At 37.6% G+C, this 17,603-nt stretch overlaps 1 protein-coding gene across 4 annotated transcripts; it reads right to left on the reverse strand.

The window, feature by feature from the left end:
• Positions 1-546: 546 nt before the first annotated feature.
• cplx2l (complexin 2, like) lies at positions 547-10,473 on the reverse strand. 4 transcript variants are annotated; one of them, XM_048197302.1, is made up of 4 exons: positions 10,083-10,473; positions 9,279-9,379; positions 4,381-4,559; positions 547-1,682 (listed from the first exon to the last, which is right to left on the reverse strand). In XM_048197302.1, exons 2-4 carry the CDS (start codon positions 9,307-9,309, stop codon positions 1,491-1,493), a joined length of 402 nt encoding a protein of 133 aa, XP_048053259.1. In that variant the 5' UTR covers positions 9,310-9,379; positions 10,083-10,473; the 3' UTR covers positions 547-1,490. The 4 variants fall into 4 exon arrangements, with proteins under 4 accessions (XP_048053259.1, XP_048053262.1, XP_048053261.1 ...); XM_048197305.1 differs by lacking the exon at positions 10,083-10,473 and adding an exon at positions 9,952-9,979; XM_048197304.1 differs by lacking the exon at positions 10,083-10,473 and adding an exon at positions 9,789-9,924.
• Positions 10,474-17,603: the final 7,130 nt, after the last annotated feature.

Genomic DNA, 17,603 nt, shown 5'->3' on the forward strand with positions numbered 1-17,603 from the left:
GTGAAATATTATTATAATTTAAAATAACTGTTCTATTTTAATACATATTTTAAGTGTACTTTATTTCTGTGATTGTAAAGCTGAATTTTCAGCATCATTACTCCAGTCTTCAGTGTCACATGATCCTTCAGAAATCATTCTAATATGAATATAATATGATTTGTTGCTCAAAAAACATTTCTTACTATTATCAATGTTGTGCTGCTTGGAAAACATGATCATTTTTGTTTTTGTTGATTCTTTGATAGAAAATGCTAAATAGAACAGCATTTATTTAAAAAAAATAAAATGTAACATTAACAATGTCTTTGGAACAACTTTGGAACAATTTAATGCATTTTTCCTGAAAGAACGTATTAATTTCTTTTTTTTATAATCCAAAACGCCACATTTCGATCAGTGTCTATACTGTATGTCACAGTCTTTCAATTTGCCTAATATCGGTTCATAAAATCTACAACATCAACTACAAAACTGCTCATAAAATATTTAAATATTCCAAATTCCATTAAATGCTGTTTTCAGTATTGAAACACAAAAACTAGATTTGTGTGACTGTTTTATTATAGTGGCATCAATTCTTGAGACAGACATTTCACATTTCATCTTTTTTTAAAACATCAGAGCCATTCATACAATTCATACGATTTTATTTCTTGTTTTACTGCAAGCCAAGCAAACAGAATATGTTATTATTGCTGAGAATGTTGTAGATTACAGACAAAAATTCCATGGCTCTAGACCAGAGAAATTACAGTCCATTCAAAACACACAGAGCATCCCTGTGAAACTGAGTTACAGTCTTAAAATCAGAAATTTTCATAAATTCAGAATCTGTCGTAAAGCGCAATAAAGGTGTGAGAACGCATCTCGACAACACTGTTGAACTGAATTGAGGCATTAAATGTTCCAGACCGATGATACTACAGTGCAAGTGTGACAAGACTCGCCAGAACGAACTAAATGGCGTCATGACAAACGTACGAAGGTAGTTGTGATTTAGCTTACGGCGTGGGGGAATGTTATTGCCTTCTTTATCTGATTGCAGTGACAAAAACAAGATGTCAGTGAACACACAAACACTATGGACACATGCAAGACTAGAATGTCTTCAAGTTAACTTTTTTCCTCATATCGAACACTAAATGAACATGGACAACATTATTGACTGATAATGCAAAACAGTGGAATAGACACTCGAACAATTCATGCATATATATTGCTTTTTACGTATTGAATAAGAAATAACTGCCAAAGAGATGATGTGATTCAGGTTTCCGCGCAAAGATAAAATATGGCTTATATTCTGATAATTAACCCCTCTTGTTTGATTGATCTGTCACTAATATCTAAAGCTCCTCACAAATCGAAATGTGTGAATGGTGTAGTCGGGTGTATGGTGTTTTGCTCTAGTGTGCTCTCTTCTCGCCGAAGTCAGTACACGTTAAAATGATATCTAAAGCTGCGTGTGTTCAAGAGTATTCGGGGTATTACTTCTTCAGCATGTCCTGCAGTGGGCCCGGTAGATACTTCATCATCGTGTCCATGATGTTTTCCTCCTCCTCGTCATCTCCGCAGCCGGATGGTACTGCTTTCTTTGGACGGGTCAGACTGCCTTCGCTCGCCTGCTCCATGGCCGCCTGTTCCTCGGCTTCGGCCACCTCTCGCTTCTTAATGCCGTACTGATACACAACCATAGAGCATGACATTAAAATGTTAAAAATATAAAAAAGTTTGTATAATAAAAAGCATTCCCTAGGCCATAAAAGTGCTTAAAGCTACAGAAACTCTCAGGCACAGTTTATATTAGTCTACAAAACTAATTTCAGCACTTGAGTCAAATGTGTCCAAACCTCTGAATGGTAGGCCTATGTGATATGGTACTGATAATACAAAACTAACTTGAAGTTGTGTGCCTTTTTTTATTTAAATCATTTAATAAAAACATTATCCATCCTTAATGTCTCGGCCAAACCTTTTGAAGTAAACTCAAGTCAATTTGTTTTTCTTGTTAAAGGGATAGTTCACCCAAAAATGAAAATCCTGTCATCATTTACTCACTTTCATGTCGTTCCAAACCTGTATGTTGTTTCTGTCTTCTGTGGAACATAGTTGTTGATAACCATACAGTTTTGGTTCCCATTGACTTCCATTGTATTTTTCTGCCCATTTAAAATCAATGGGAACTGAAACTGTTTGGTTATCAACATTGTTCAAAATATCTTTTTATGTTTCACAGAAGAAAGAAAAACATATAGGTTCGGAACGACATGAGGATGAGTAAATGATGACAGGATTTTCATTTTTGAGTGGTCTGTCACTTTAACAAGACCAAAAATATTGACTTGACGAGTTGACTTAGGAAGGTTTTTCGGAGACATTAAAGAGGTAGTTCACTCAAAAATGAAAATTCTGTCATTAATTACTCACGCTCATGTCGTTCCACACCTGTAACACTTTCATTCATCTTCAGGACACAAATTAAGAACTTTTTGATAAAATCCGAGAGCTTTCTGTCCCTTCATAAACTGAAGCTCACCGAATACAGAGAAGCTCAACAAAACCTGAATGATGTGTGAAAACAACCACTTCCAGAAGCTCAAACGTGCTGCGTAACCAACGAAGTTCATTCTTATGTGTTATGGAGCACGTTTAAAGGGTTAGTTCACCCAAAAATGAAATTTCTGTCATTAATTACTCACCCTCATGTCGTTCCACACCCGTAAAACCTCCGTTCATCTTCAGAACACAAATTATTTTTGATAAAATCTGATGGCTCAGTGAGGCCTCCATCGCCAGCAAGATAATTAACACTTTCAGATGCCCAGAAAGCTACTAAAGACATATTTAAATCAGTTCATGTGACTACAGTGGTTCAACCTTAATGTTATGAAGCAATGAGAATACTTTTTGTGTAACAAAAAAACAAAAATCTTTTGTTTCGAATCAGAGGTTCGGAGCGTGAAAGTCAGTTTCAAAATTTCAGTGGTTCCAGACTGACCTTCAAAAAAACAACCCTATAGGTCATTTTTCAAGCACCTTATTACGACCTATATTTAAGTTTTAAAGTCATGCGCCCTCTACCTGGTGTAAAAATAACGACAGTGTCGTGTTACGTCTGTCGTCATGAAATGACGGATGACTGTCCTTACCAATCAAAATGCGTGTTCATTTAAATGCAATGTGTGGACTTTTTACACCATTTGTCCTATTTTCCATTTAGCATTTACCTTTTTTATTAACGACTACACCCACCCCACCCCTAAACCTAACCTTAGTGATTTATAGTGCATATACACTTTATGAGCACATGCGTTCTCTTGAATCGAACCCACGATCGCATATTGTTATATATTGCAATGCTCTGCCAATTGAGCTACGCGAAACCCAAAATATGACGCCGATAAAAGGGAACAATGCATTAAAATGAAAGTGTCCTGTTGTCGGTAGGGGTGCAACTTAAGTAAACGCTCCTATGGGTCGTATTTCAGGGAAGTGACAAATGACCTATATAGGCGTATTGGTTGGAGAACATGTTGAATAGTTCACGTGACTTTGGCAGTTTGATATACTCTCCGAACCACTGATTCGAAACAAAAGATTTGTAAAGCTTCGAAGCTTCATGAAGCAGTGTTTTGAAATCGCCCATCACTAGATATTGTTGAATAAAGTCGTTATTTTGTTTTTTTGGCACACAAAAAGTATTCTCGTCGCTTCATAACATTAAGGTTGAACCACTGTAGTCACATGAACTGTTTTAAATATATCTTTAGTAGCTTTCTGGGCAATGTAAGTATTAATTGTCTTGCTGGCGATGCAGGCCTCACTGAGCCATCGGATTTTATCAAAAATATATTAATTTGTGTTCTGAAGATGAACAAAGGTCTTATGGGTGTGGAATGACATGAGTAATTAATGACAGAATTTTCATTTTTTGGTGAATTAACCCTTTAAGCTTTCAGAAAAGGTTTGTTCTCACACATCATTCAGGTTCATAAAAAAATAAAAGCCTAAATTAAATCAGTTCATCATAAAAAGTGATCAAATCTCTTCAGAAAATTTGGACTAAACCACTCAATCCATATGGATTAGTTTTATAATCTCTTTATGAAAGTTCAAAGTTCCAGTTGTGAAGGCAGTCTATGGAGGGACAGAAAGCTCTCATATTTCATCAAAAATATCTTCATTTGTGTTCCAAAGATGAACGAAAGTCTTATGGGTTTGGAACGACATGAGAGTGAGTAATTAATGACAGAATTTATATTTTTGAGTGAACTAACCCTTAAAGGATGGATAATGATTATTTTCCAAAAAGCAAATGAAACTAGATGACTTTTTGTAATGATGACTTATGTAAGATGTTCTGCTGGTTGCTCTGACCTTGTCTCTGATGCCCTGTCTTATATTTTCCCGCTCTGCTTCCATCTTGGCGTGTTTGGCCTTCCTCTCCTCCTCCTCCTGTCTGAGAGCTTCCTGTCTCTCTTCTTCCTTCTCTTTTTCTGCTTCAGGGTCTTTGTCCTCCTCTCCTCCCAGCATTTTACCAACATCAGGGGGGCCTCCTTCAAACAGATAACAGATGAGTTATGAAACAAATTAATATCGTACAGTATGTATATTATTTTTTTTAATAGCCTATAATTTACAAAGGTAAATTACGCTACCATGATCCTTCAGAAATCATTATAATATGCTGATTTGGTGCTCAAGAAACATTTAGTTTCATCAGTGATGAAAACAGTAGTTTTGTCCTAACCGTAAATTGTAATGCATTTAAAAATAGAAAGTTAAAAAGAACAGCATTTATTTGAAATAGAAATCTTTTGTAACATTACTGTCATTTTCGATCAGATGAATGCATCCTTCCTGAATAAAAGTATTAATTTCTTTAAAAAAAAAAAAAAAATCTTGCTGACCCAAAAACTTGTATATTTGGTAGTGCTGAAATTTCATTGGTTTGCTATAAACTGAAAAACACCCTCCCACTTTATCTGAAAAAAAAAAAAAAAGTGATGATGAAGACAAAAAAGCCCAACCAACTCAGCAAAAAGTGAACTTATAAATAATACATTCACCAGAGCAGGTCAAGTAACCTGGAGGCAGAGAAACAGAGAAACATATCAGAAGAATCTATCCAACCACTGAAGGAAGTCCTGTCCGTGGCCGTTCACACGGAACGCGTTTTTCCATAGTTTTTCTATGTAAACACAAGCTAGGCTCACATATGACCGAGGCGCTCCCGTCTTGAGTCTTTCGCAGCGTCTCGCGCATGACAAGGCGTTAAAGTTAAAATCAGTTCAACTTTTAAAAAAAGACCTTGTGTTTTTCCTCCATTCTAAAATGCTGTCTGTGTGAAAGAGCTCTAAAACTGCAGAGCATCCTGCAGGAATAATTGATGGACTGGTCACAGTACCACTGCCTCTGTCCCGGGGAGGCCACACTATGCCTCGACACACTTCCAAAAATATACAGAGGAAATATCACTTCCAAAAATCCTGGCCTCTGTAGTAGTACATCAGTTTCAGATCTCCCAAGGCTTCTTCAGCAAAATCTGAAATGTTAAACGAGGATATATGTGACAGTGATCTGGCTTTGTGTGATATGTGAAGAAGAGGGGGAGTGCTATGTATCAAACACACACACACACACACACACACACACACAGATCAATTTCTGTGGTCTGGCTCTCACCACCCACTGAAGCACAAACTGTACACCATCAGAACATTACACGACAAGGCGAAGAATGTTCTAACTAGTGCTAAATCAGGGAGAAAAAGAGTAAACGCATCAAGAACACGATGGAAGCCTGTTGCTATGAAGAACCAAGATGTCCAGGAACACACAAAACAGGTAAGAAACAAAAAATAGACAGACAAAACACTGTAACACCATAAGTGGCCAGATTGCCTGAAAACTTTCCAAGTGGTGCTCACTGCAGAGCTAAATGAAGTCCATCTTCCCCTATTTGGATGTCATGGGTGGAGTTTGACCTAATTTAGGTTTATGGGTATGGTTAGGGTGTGGCTGGATCTTCAAGCTCCACCCATTACACCCAGAGAGGGGGAGCTGGACGTCAAGCTCCATCCATTGGCTCTGCAGTGAGCAGACTTTCAGAAGATCTTCCACAAACACAACATTAGTTTTAATGTTGTGTTTAGATGAGAAAAAATTTATCAGTGCTTCACCATTATAGCAGGGGTCTTCATGTTTCAGGTGGATAAAGAGACATATATTAAAAATATGTGTATTGTACCATATAAATGTATTTAGGCTACATACTGTGATGCTTATATTGCAAAAACATTAATAATTTTATTGATGTACAGCATTATATACATTACATTTTAATTTTTTTATCTAATTTAATACATTGTCACCAATTTTAAGTTATTTGTAGTTTGGGAAAATCATGCAATAGGATTGATATAACTAAAAAAAAATTTTTTTTTTCATTTAAATTTGATTTACTACATTTTTAGTTTTGCTAAAATTGAATATTTCACAGTTTATGTCAAAATTATGACATTACTGTATTTAATTTTTGGGTACTATGTGATTAGATACACGTCTGATATGTTTACAACTAGCTATTTTTCATGTTGGGTTCATTTTATGTCATATAATAGTTTATAAAACATGTCTAATAGGTCATATCTAATATTACATGCCGTTCAATGAATTCAGAGAAGAAATGAATGTTTAGATGAGCAAAAGTTTATCAGTGCAGCTACAATATTATTCAATATTTTTCAGGTGGAAAATGTGTATTGTACCAAATGAATGTATTTGCATACATTATTGTGATCATTAAAATCATTTCTAATGATGCACATTGCATTTTAATTTTTTTACAATGCTATTTAATGTGGAAGGAACAAGGAAGCATTTAACTTAACTATCTTATTAGGTATTATATACTTAAAATACTTAATACAGTATTTCTGTTATTTTTATCACATATTAGATCAAATAATTGGTTGACCAACTCTTGAAGACAATATAATATTAATATTTGTTGTTTCAGATTATTATTTCAATGTCAGCTACCAATCTATACAACTGATATATTTAAAAGGTTATTAAATATGAGACAAAGAACTTACTGATGCTGGAGAATTGGGCTTCTGCTGATTGATTTTCTACCTATAGGTGGCACTATTTTTTCTAGTGGGGGAAGGGGATATTTGTGTATATGTATATGCTTTCTGTGCCTCTCAGTGTCTGTATGCACTCTTGAGAGCCTGTTTATTTTTCAGTGTAGTGTATGTATATGGAAGTAATGTTCTTGACTCCTGTGAGTGAATTTGGGGCATATTTAATCCACAGTGTCCTTTTTAACCTTGAATTTTATAGCTTCAAAAAGAGAGTAAAGAAAAATTGAGCCAGATAGATATGGTGAAACAAACATTCACCAGTCTGGTTTACTTTACAGTGTTAACATATGGTGTTGCATGTGCTCTTTTTCCGCTTTTGTACCTCTCGACAGATGGCATCAAAATGGTTCTCTTTCTGAAATGTTAAAACAAAGCTGGTATTTTGAAGACTCACTGTCACTGAGACTGAGATCAATTTAAGTCTTGTGTTTTGAAATATTTAGTCTTGGGAACAGTGAGGGCAGCTGGTGCTCTTCACACTGTCCTCTGCTGCAGTCAGCTGCTCTGTGGCCCTGCTCCAGCGGTGACATCAGCTCTTCTACTGTAAACACGCTCCAGCTTGCGTCTGAAGCAAATATTTGAACTGCATGGCCATTTGGGCATCCTCACCACATCACCACACAAACAAGCTTTCATATTCAGCATACTGAAAGTGAGAGATGATCTGTTATTATATGAACCAAAGCCTTGCCTCTGTATTCATGCACCATGGTATTTATTATGGTACTTTATGGTATTTCAAAGAATCCCATGGCCCATTCCAGAAACAGGGTACAGGGTAGTGTAGAGACTTATATTTAAAGTCAGCATGAAGCGGAAGTTGCGATAGTCTTTTCTTCTCTATTGTGACATATATCCAAGTGAAATGGCTTCTCAAACAAGAAAAAAATGTATGGGACGGGATTTGATTTTGTCCATCAGGAATTGATTGGATGGTTGTGGTTTGCTCTTACTGTGATGTCATGTGAGTGACAGGTTGTCCCGCCCTCACGCTAATAAACACATCATCAGAGAAGAGAGGAGATGTCGTTGCAAGAAGGAGGGGAAGTTATTTTGATTAAATGTTATGAGGGCACACGAATAAAAAAAAAAAGAAAAAATTATGTGTATGAATAATTTATAATAAATACTAAAATATTGCATAAAAAATATTGCATAAAAATGTCACTTTTGATTTCATGGTGACTTTAATAAACTATTATATTACATAAAATTAACCTAACATGAAAAGTAGCCATAAGCACATCATTTGAATTAAAAAAATAAATTCAAATTAAAAATCTAATTTTATTTTATTTTATTTAACAAAAACAAAATATTTAGATGTGTCTGACCCTGTTCCCAGATGATTTGCCCCAATTTCAAAACATGTAACATTACTTAAAATTGGTGACACCCAGGAAGTGACATCATTTGGACCCTTTCAACGTCACGATGGGCAAACAAGTAAGCATCTTTCGATTTTCTTGTCGATTTTTTACACACAAACTTCATTTGTCAAGCTTAACCATTCAGCTCCAATACCCAAGTTACAGAATGGAAAAAATATCAAATATTTTCTTTAATTTATGAAGAAAAAACATCTGGTTCAAAATTAGCTAGACTAAATTTGTAACCCTGTTAGCCATTCTGCCATAGTTTATTTTAATTTTATAAAACTGTAGCCTATATGCAATTTAGATGTTTAGCCTAATTAATGTTAATTTAATTAATAAAGACAATAAATGAATAAAAAAATGAAACTGCTCGATATTCAGTTTAACTTCTTGGTTAAGAACGTCCTTCACAGACCATTTCTTCGAAAATTAGAAAAAGAAAAAACTAATTCCCAGGTCCTATTTTGTACCCCATTTGTGGAAAGTGCCTATTAACCGTGATGAAACGCGAATGACACTCTGTACGGGACAGTGTCCTCCAAGCAGAAGTACACAGTGTGTCTCTGACACCGATCTCTGAGATGACAAACGCCGACTAGTGTTGCTTCATAACGTTCTCTCCGGTGCGTAAAGCTGAACAGTGAACGATTTCCAAGGAGCGCGCACGTGACCACTGCTGCAGCACTACAGCACTGACTCAAGTCTTTCATTGCAACTTTAATCTCCCAATGGGAAAATATACACTTACCTCCCAAAGCTGCCTTCATCAGGAAATTCATGATGGCTTTTCAAGTGTTCTTGTCCTTGGCACTTCAAATTTGTGAGAGCAGAGATCGTTTACTGTCAGATCTGTAAATAAAATAAACAATGGTTTCAATGACAATAATAATAACGATAATAAATTTAACACTTCAAACTATAATATAGTACGCTTAAACTTGTAACCACAATAATAATAGCAAAACTGACGCGACTGCAGCTCAATAAAACACGCACAACTTGATCAGAACGTTTTGTCCTTCAGCTCACAAGGTGCAATGTGAAACCACATGTATTTTCTTTCAGCGCTGGTCTTCGACCAAAAATCACAGAGCAAATATCACTCACATCTTCCACAGTGACAGATCATCAAATCCCTCCGTGCAACTGATGCTGATAGCGACAATTAGCCTGTCACACTAGCAAACCCATTGTGCTAATTCTATTCATTTGCGTCACTGCCTATCACCACCGTGCGTATTTTAGATAGAAAATATACCTATCAACTTCCGGGGGTCAGAGATCCAGAAGGTAACTTTGGACTTATCGACCAATGATGACTCCCTTTATCCAGTGCAGGACAGTCTATTTAGTCATATGGCCCAATCTCCCTAGGATTTCAACAAAGTGTCGTTCCGACCTCAGTAGTCTTGGTGCATTACCTTAATTGAACCCCCGCCGCAACGGCTCGGTAGTATCTAGTACACAAGCCGTTTTCAGCACCACATTCGCTGGACAGCGCCGGCTCGTGACCGCGCACCTCCAGTAGCCGTGAGAAATACAATGTAAATACCTGTATAGGGTCCGCGGATGAAGCGAGCAATCGTGCCGATTTGGAAGTTGACGTGGGCCAGTTGTGGAGGATGTGTATTATTAGCCCACTATGAGCATCCCTGAATCTCCAGGCGTCTCTTCCTGCTCTCCCAGCGCCTGTCAGAGTGTTGGCCACGGGAACTGCAGCCGGAACGCAAGACGGTGAAAGCCCTGTGCATCACACGCAGCCTTTTTCCATCAAAACATCCCACGTCCCCAGTCGGAGAGAGGAGCAATTGATTGGAGGTGCCGATGTGAAACACGCCTCTGCTAGTGTTTAGCAACTGATCCTTCCGCTACTGTTGTAAGCTTCGTATAACAGATGCTGTCAGACCTGGAGAATGAAAGATGGAAGGATCTTCACCCCTCATGACATGGGCGTCGAGGTCTCTAAAGAGAAAGTGCTGATTCAGGGTCTATGGCTCAGACTGGGCTTGTCCTTTACAACATTGTCACCCACATTAACTTTGGATGCACAGTGGCCCCAAAATGCACACTTTCTAAAGTAGCTAAATGAATCTGATTGCATATATTAAAATAGAAAACAGTTATTTGAAATTGTAAAAAATATTTAACATGATTACTGTTTTAGTGTTGTTTTTTGGTTTGTTTTTTGATCAAATAAATGCAGGCTTGGTGAGCATAAGAGCCTTCTTTTAAAAAATAAAATAAAAAGGTTGCCTACTCCAAACCTTTGAATAGCAGTGTATACTGTTAAAAATGACAATTTGTGAGCCTGGACCACAAAACCAGTCATAAGGGTCAATTTTATGAAATTGAGATTCATACATCATCTGAAAGCTTAACAAATAAGCTCTCCATTGATGTATCGTTTGACCTCAGCAATGCATTTGATATATTTTGATATATTTACAGTAGGAAATTTACAAAATAAATTCATGGAACATGATCTTTACTTAATATCCTAATGATTTTTGGCATAAAAGAAAATTCGATAATTTTGACCCATACAATGTGTGGTTGGCTATTGCTACAAATATACCCGTGCGACTTATGACTGGTTTTGTGGTCCAGGCTCACATTTATGGCTGTCAAACACCTGTTTTTATTCTCCTGTGTGAACTCATACTTCATACATTAACTAAACTGCACAGTGAAGTTGCTTTAATGTAAATGCAAAAGTGAAGAAGAAAAGTGAAGTTATGTTAATCTTCACAATAACATAACCATTAACTATTTTTCAACATAAAAATATAATAATTAAAAAAAAAGATATATATGATATGAAATATAATAATTTTAAAAATGCAATGTTATAGGTGCTGTTTTGTCATGTCAGCTTTATGCATTTCCCAATCACTTTTAGTGCTCTGCATTGACAAATTGGATACATGAGGTCACCCTTCCCCTGCTAAAAAAGAAAGCCAACTAGAAAGAAAAACACATTTTATATTCACATCAGAAGCATGAAGTGGCATTTAGCAGGTGCTTTTTTTATCCAAAGCATTCTGCAGTACTAGTAATTAAGTAGGGACAGGAACACTGCGTTTAAGCACAGAAAAGGTTTACTTAGAGTGATTTTTCATGATGGTAATGCAAAAAGCTGTCTGACACCAGGAAGAATCAATGTCCAGAAAGACCTTGGGGACATAGCCACCTTTTAGCTGAGGACACACCACATGACTCTGCATGATTCAAACACACCCTCGCTCAACACTGCAGTGCGCAAAGGTTCTCCCTACAGTCACACCTCCCTGTTGCTGTAGTATTATTAAAAACTGATGCAACTGACCAATGAAAAGGTTTAGTTTTCCAGTGTTCTCACTGCTGAGACAAGACGGTATGTTTACCAAACTTTCGGTGAGAGGTTCTTTTTTCTCAGTTTTAAACTTTAAAAAATTAAGAAAAATGGTTCAAATACATCATCAATCCCCATTAATCCTTCTTCCAAAATGTTATTTTGTCTTACTCTTATTCACTATGGTAAGCCTATTATAAGTGTTTATATTTTAGACCTGTTGGGATGGTTGACCCTATGCACGGTTACTTCCTGCCTGGTTTTCGTTAAGCCAGCTTGGGCATTTCCGGTGAACTGTTCGCTGCCATTTTGTACTTGCTGTACATCGACACAAAACCATCGATGCTTGATTTTTTAATGCTATTTACATTTTATTGTAGTTATCACACTTGCCTAATTTGCCAATAAACCAGTTTTATTGATTGCAATAAAGACGAAGCTAATGGAAACATCTGAATAAGAAACACGGTGTCTGTAGATGCAACATTTTTCAAGCACTTCAAATGTTATTTTTAATGTGATGACCAAAAACATTATTTGTTCATCCTTCAGAGATTGTTCCTATTTGTAAAACTAAAAATTTCAAGATGTAGGAAATCCAACATTTGATCAACGCTTTTATTTAAAAATAAAAAATACATGAATTAACCAACAGATGGCGGCAGAGGAGCATTTATTGGCTCATGTTAGCCATTTCGTGTAATAGTTTTTCACTGTTTCGCTTTTGAATAAATATTAAAAATCATAAAATCACTAGTATGAAAGTATGAAGTACACACAAAATCACATGAAAAACAATAACTTTTCTTTTGAATGAATTACGCAGAAAGCGAGCACCGCGCTCCCCTTTTATAATCAGGGAGGAGGCTGCGCTGAGACACGTCTTTTTTATGTCGTCTTACATTTGAATAACTAAATTGACGCTAGGCCTGACTATTTAAGTGACTATATTCTGATTATATACTAAGTATACACTATTGATGCTATTAAAGCTACCTCAGGACATTGAAGATATTGGCACGCCAGCATTTCATTGGAAGTTTTCCAGCTGGCTTGTATTATTGCAGAAGTTCTTAAGAACGTTCCGTGCATATGGTCAATTGCATAGGTACATTAACGGCCCCTGTGTGTCTAGACATATCCGTAAATAGAGAAAAGTTGCTCTGGCTACTTTAACGCATGTATGGTGTGGGAGTGGCATAGGTTAGTCGTCACAAATGAGCAAGAGAGGTTGAAATGGAGCAGCTAAATCTCTAATCTACGGGGAATGGGGTTGCCAGGTCTACACTCTGGGGATGGGGGGTGGGGGTGTGATGGCGTTTTTATTACTCAACAGGTGAGTAAGGTATTTTATTCAACAGATAAATTCATCATTATGTAGCTCTCTAACAGAGTTCATTGTAAATAATACCTATTGTGAAGGGTCATATTCTGCACAGTCACGCAGAGCCAAAGAACAAACAAAACAATGTTCTTCTGCAAAATGCATGCAGTTTTTTAACCACTAGAGGGCCAAAAGAACATTTTAAAAATCTAAAGAACCTTTTTCCAATATAAAGAACCTTTTGAGCATTTGACAGTCTCCATGGATGTCAGAGTTTCTTCATGGAGCCTTAAATGCCAATAAAGAACCTATTTTTAAGAGTGTATAGGGTGTCAAAGATGACAGCAGCAGTAGAAGCAGTTCAGGAGGACATGCTTCACAACAATCTGATTTCATCTTTTTTTTTAAGTGAGCTTTTCTTCATTTCTTTCATCACTCAGATATATTCTCATGTCTGAGTTTGACAAAGGAGGTATAGTGGGTCATTATATCAAGCAATGAACAGAAAGGCCCACTGAGATCATCAGTTGCATTGATCATGAATGTAGATCAATACTGAAGGACTGAGAGAGAGAGAGAGAGAGAGAGAGAGAGGGGGGGGGGGGGGGGGGCTGTTTTATGGTCCAACTGTTTCTGCTGAATTTTTATTCTGTGAGCATTTATCTCTTCTGGACTGCAGCCAAATGGGAAACACTGATTTATTCGCTCTCTGCGCAGAGAGCTGAGTGGACAAAAAGAGGAGGGAGCAGGGAGAGGAGAGCAGACTCTGATTATTGAAGAACTGAAAGAATAAGAGAAAGAGAATTATGTGTTTGAAATGCCTTATAAATATCTTGCACAAGTCATATTCATCTCTGCCATCTCCTTTCCACTGTGTAGAGCGTCGCTGAAGAGTTATTCGTGCTGCCGTTCCCCATTTATGCTGTCAGAACAATTTTAACAGGTTATGACTGCAACAGAACTCAGCAAAATAAGGAGGGACAGCATGAGAAAAGACATACATTTTAAAAAAAACTGGTTTAACTACCTCCAAAATGAGAAGAAGTGAAAAATAAACCTGTACTTATTCCAAAGTGTGAATGGTGGTATATATAAAAACGTAGGCTACTATACACTTATATATGTACTCTACTGTCTAGTGTATGAATTTTATGAGGTTATTTTGTCATCCAACATCAAAGTCCCTCCACTTCATAAGTAAAACTGTGTCAGCTGAGTGCATGAAGTGTCCAACATTACATTTTTTTTTCAATTAATCAAGTTTATATTTAAAGGCGCTCTAAGCGATTCTGAGCGGAGTAACTTCCTGTTGACGTTCGAAGTGTTGTCAAACTAAACAGAGGCTAGCTAGACCCTCCCTCCTACTCCTCCTGGTCCTCCCCTCCGTGCTTCCTGAAACAGTCATGAACGCGTATTTAAAATGTAAGTAGCTTGCGTATTGACGGTGCTTTTCGTTATTGGCTGGAGCATGTTTATTATGTTAAGTGGTCCAGGCTGCACCAGTTTGTTTTTATTGCAGTTTTCGGAGCTTGTGGCGACTACAGAGACCGCGTTTTTTTACAGTGTGTTCAGGGGACAGGCAGCTAGCGCATAGTGAGGAGATGTTTGCGGTATGTGACAAAAAAAAAAAATTGGGCCTAAAAACGCGTCAAATCGCTTAGAGCGCCTTTAATACAATTCTGAGAAAATAAGTCAGAATTCTGAGAAAAGAAGTCAGAATTGCGAGATATAAACTCGCAATTGCGAGAAAAAAGTCAGAATTGCGAAATATAAACTCAATTGTGAAAAAAAGTCAGAATTGTGAGTTTTTCTGTTTTGTTTCTGTTTTTTCTACCTTGCAATTCTGATATATAAATCTTAGCTGTTCAATCTGTAGAAAAAAAGTCATAAATGTTAGTGCGGTTCATTTTAGCATGTGTGAACGCTGCCATCCGAACCCTGGTGTGCACCAACCAAACAGACCGAGACCGCTGAAAAGATGGGTCTCGGTCCGCTTCCAAACGAATTCTGGTGCTTTTCAAATGATATTTGAATGCAACACGGACCAAAGACATGTAAACCAAAGTCCCTTTAAAGCCGCGCACACACTTAACGATTGTAAGGCCGATTATGAATGTAAATTGATACTTATGACTGATCGCGCTCAAACGTGTCCAGTCAGAGCCAGTTGCGTTCAGTCTGCGATTACAGTCGGTGTTAAAATTCCATGTGTAAGTATATAAATCTGCTTCAGTCGCAGGAAACAATCGCTGTATGTTGAGCACAGTCTTAGAATGTTTTAGCTAGTCGTTAAATGTGTGCCCGGCTTTTAAGACAAGTCATTTCACTCGGCGGCCATCTTTGAAACGCCTCTCGGGCATCCAAGTGCAACTTCTATCTCTTTGAATGGGGAAACATCAAATTCTCTAAAGCTGTTTGCCAGGCTTTCAATTAAATTTCATATTTGAAATCACCAGTGAAACAACTGTCTCATAAATTTTGTTTCTAAACGCTCGAATCATGACAAAAAACGGTATTTTTCAATCTGGATCAATCTAATGCGCATGCGCAGTCCTTAATGCTTGTCTCTTGTGCCTCATTTCGGAGGCGCGCGTCTGACTGTTTCTATAGAAACCGGAGCTTCTAACGGCCGCTGCAGTGACGCGATGACTTTATCAATCGGCGATTGGCTTTTATTTAAAAGGCGGGACTTATTCCGCCATATTGCGCGTTGCACTTTCTCCCATTCATAATAATACGAGTGACACATCTTGTGTTATTCGGTAGTCTTTGATGTAAATGAACCAAAAACAGGAAGATGAGACCCTAAAAAGGACAGAATCCTCACGCATATCGGTTTTCTCTCGTCATAGTCTGGAGTTTCCCCATCACAGGCATCAGACGCGCGTCTCCACGCAGCAGATCGTTCGTGTGTGTGATGGATGGATTCCCGCCGCTGTTTTGACTCCTTTACATATTTTATAAGCTCTTCCCGAGTTCCCAGCGGGACCATACCATACCACCAGCTGGACCTGCATATGACCATACCATCATATGCAGGCTACACACACACAACGAGTGCATTTATCTCAGCACACAGCATTGTTTTGGATGTTTGGTAAGTTCGGTCTCAAAATAGGCAATATGTCATAAAATCCGACCAATCACGTTGTGAATGTATCCCTATGCCTTTAGGTTCGGTATCTTTTGGTTCGGTGATAAAATTGCCAATCTGAATGCAAATCGGACCAGGACTAAATGTTTTTTTTTCTTCTTTGGTTCGGACCAAATGAACCAAACGAACCGAACTACAAGTGTGAACGCACCCTAAGTCAAAACAGTGAATAAAGCTGCGCATTCCTTTAAATCCTATTTGTTAATTAATGACGTCATCAGCGACTAGTCAACGTTGACTCGACTTTAATCACATAAATGACGACTTTAAAACAGTCTGAAGTCATTCAACCCCTAGTGTGGATCTTCATAATTCAATGATAAAGTTGTGCAATTTGTTACCAGTGACATTCGATATATTTGTCACATTTGTGATAATGAATAGCAGAAAACGAATAACCCAGTATTGAAATAATGTGAAAAAATACAAGTCACAATTGGATTAGCATACTCAAAAAAGCACTAGTAACGTAAAAATGCAGCAAGTATAAAGAAACACATATTAAAACAGCTTGCCATAGCAGGCTACCTGTCACTGTGTGGTTATCCAGTGACAGATAACCTCGTTAAGTCTGTGGACTGTGTGTGGTGCTTGTTTATGCTTTGAAAGTGCCCTTCCCTTCTCTCACGTTTCACTGCGACACGCTGGGTCAAGAATGCTCAGTTATACTTCCACCCCTCCCATCCATGCCTCGGGTTTTTACAAAGCGCAGTTTGCGGAACGACTCGCTCTTGATTACGCAACCTGGTCCACTTTTACGCACATCATGCCAGTGCCACTGCAATGCAGCATCGACCGAGCGCGCGTCCAGCCGCACTGCTGCTGCTGTTCTGCAGTACTAGTGCTACTGGCACGCGATCATCTGAGTAGGCGTGTGTTGAGTATTGATAAGGTGTGATGATGCAGCGAGCCTATAATCATCGCGCCAATTCTCCCCCACCTTTTTTCTTTTACTGGTGAGAAAAGGTGCAGAGCAGCTGGTTCACATGTTTGTACTGACTCTAAAATAGTTTATAAAATTGCGCAATGACGTGTGTGATACGTTTGAGGAGGAGAGACGAATATAAGAAATAATTTTAGAGAAATTAAATATAAAAACCCATGTGTCGGAATAAACTGCAACCCAACTTCCGTAACCTGCCATTAGTTCTAATTAGTGGAAATTTAATTTACCTGTATTATATATAAATTGTCTTGCCCATTTGATCTACTCCATCAGCTATGAATATGTTTTAGTAAGGAATGTTTGCTTTTAATGTTATAT

Source organism: Megalobrama amblycephala, linkage group LG7 (genome assembly GCF_018812025.1).
Source record: "Megalobrama amblycephala isolate DHTTF-2021 linkage group LG7, ASM1881202v1, whole genome shotgun sequence".
Classification (NCBI taxonomy): domain Eukaryota; kingdom Metazoa; phylum Chordata; class Actinopteri; order Cypriniformes; family Xenocyprididae; genus Megalobrama; species Megalobrama amblycephala.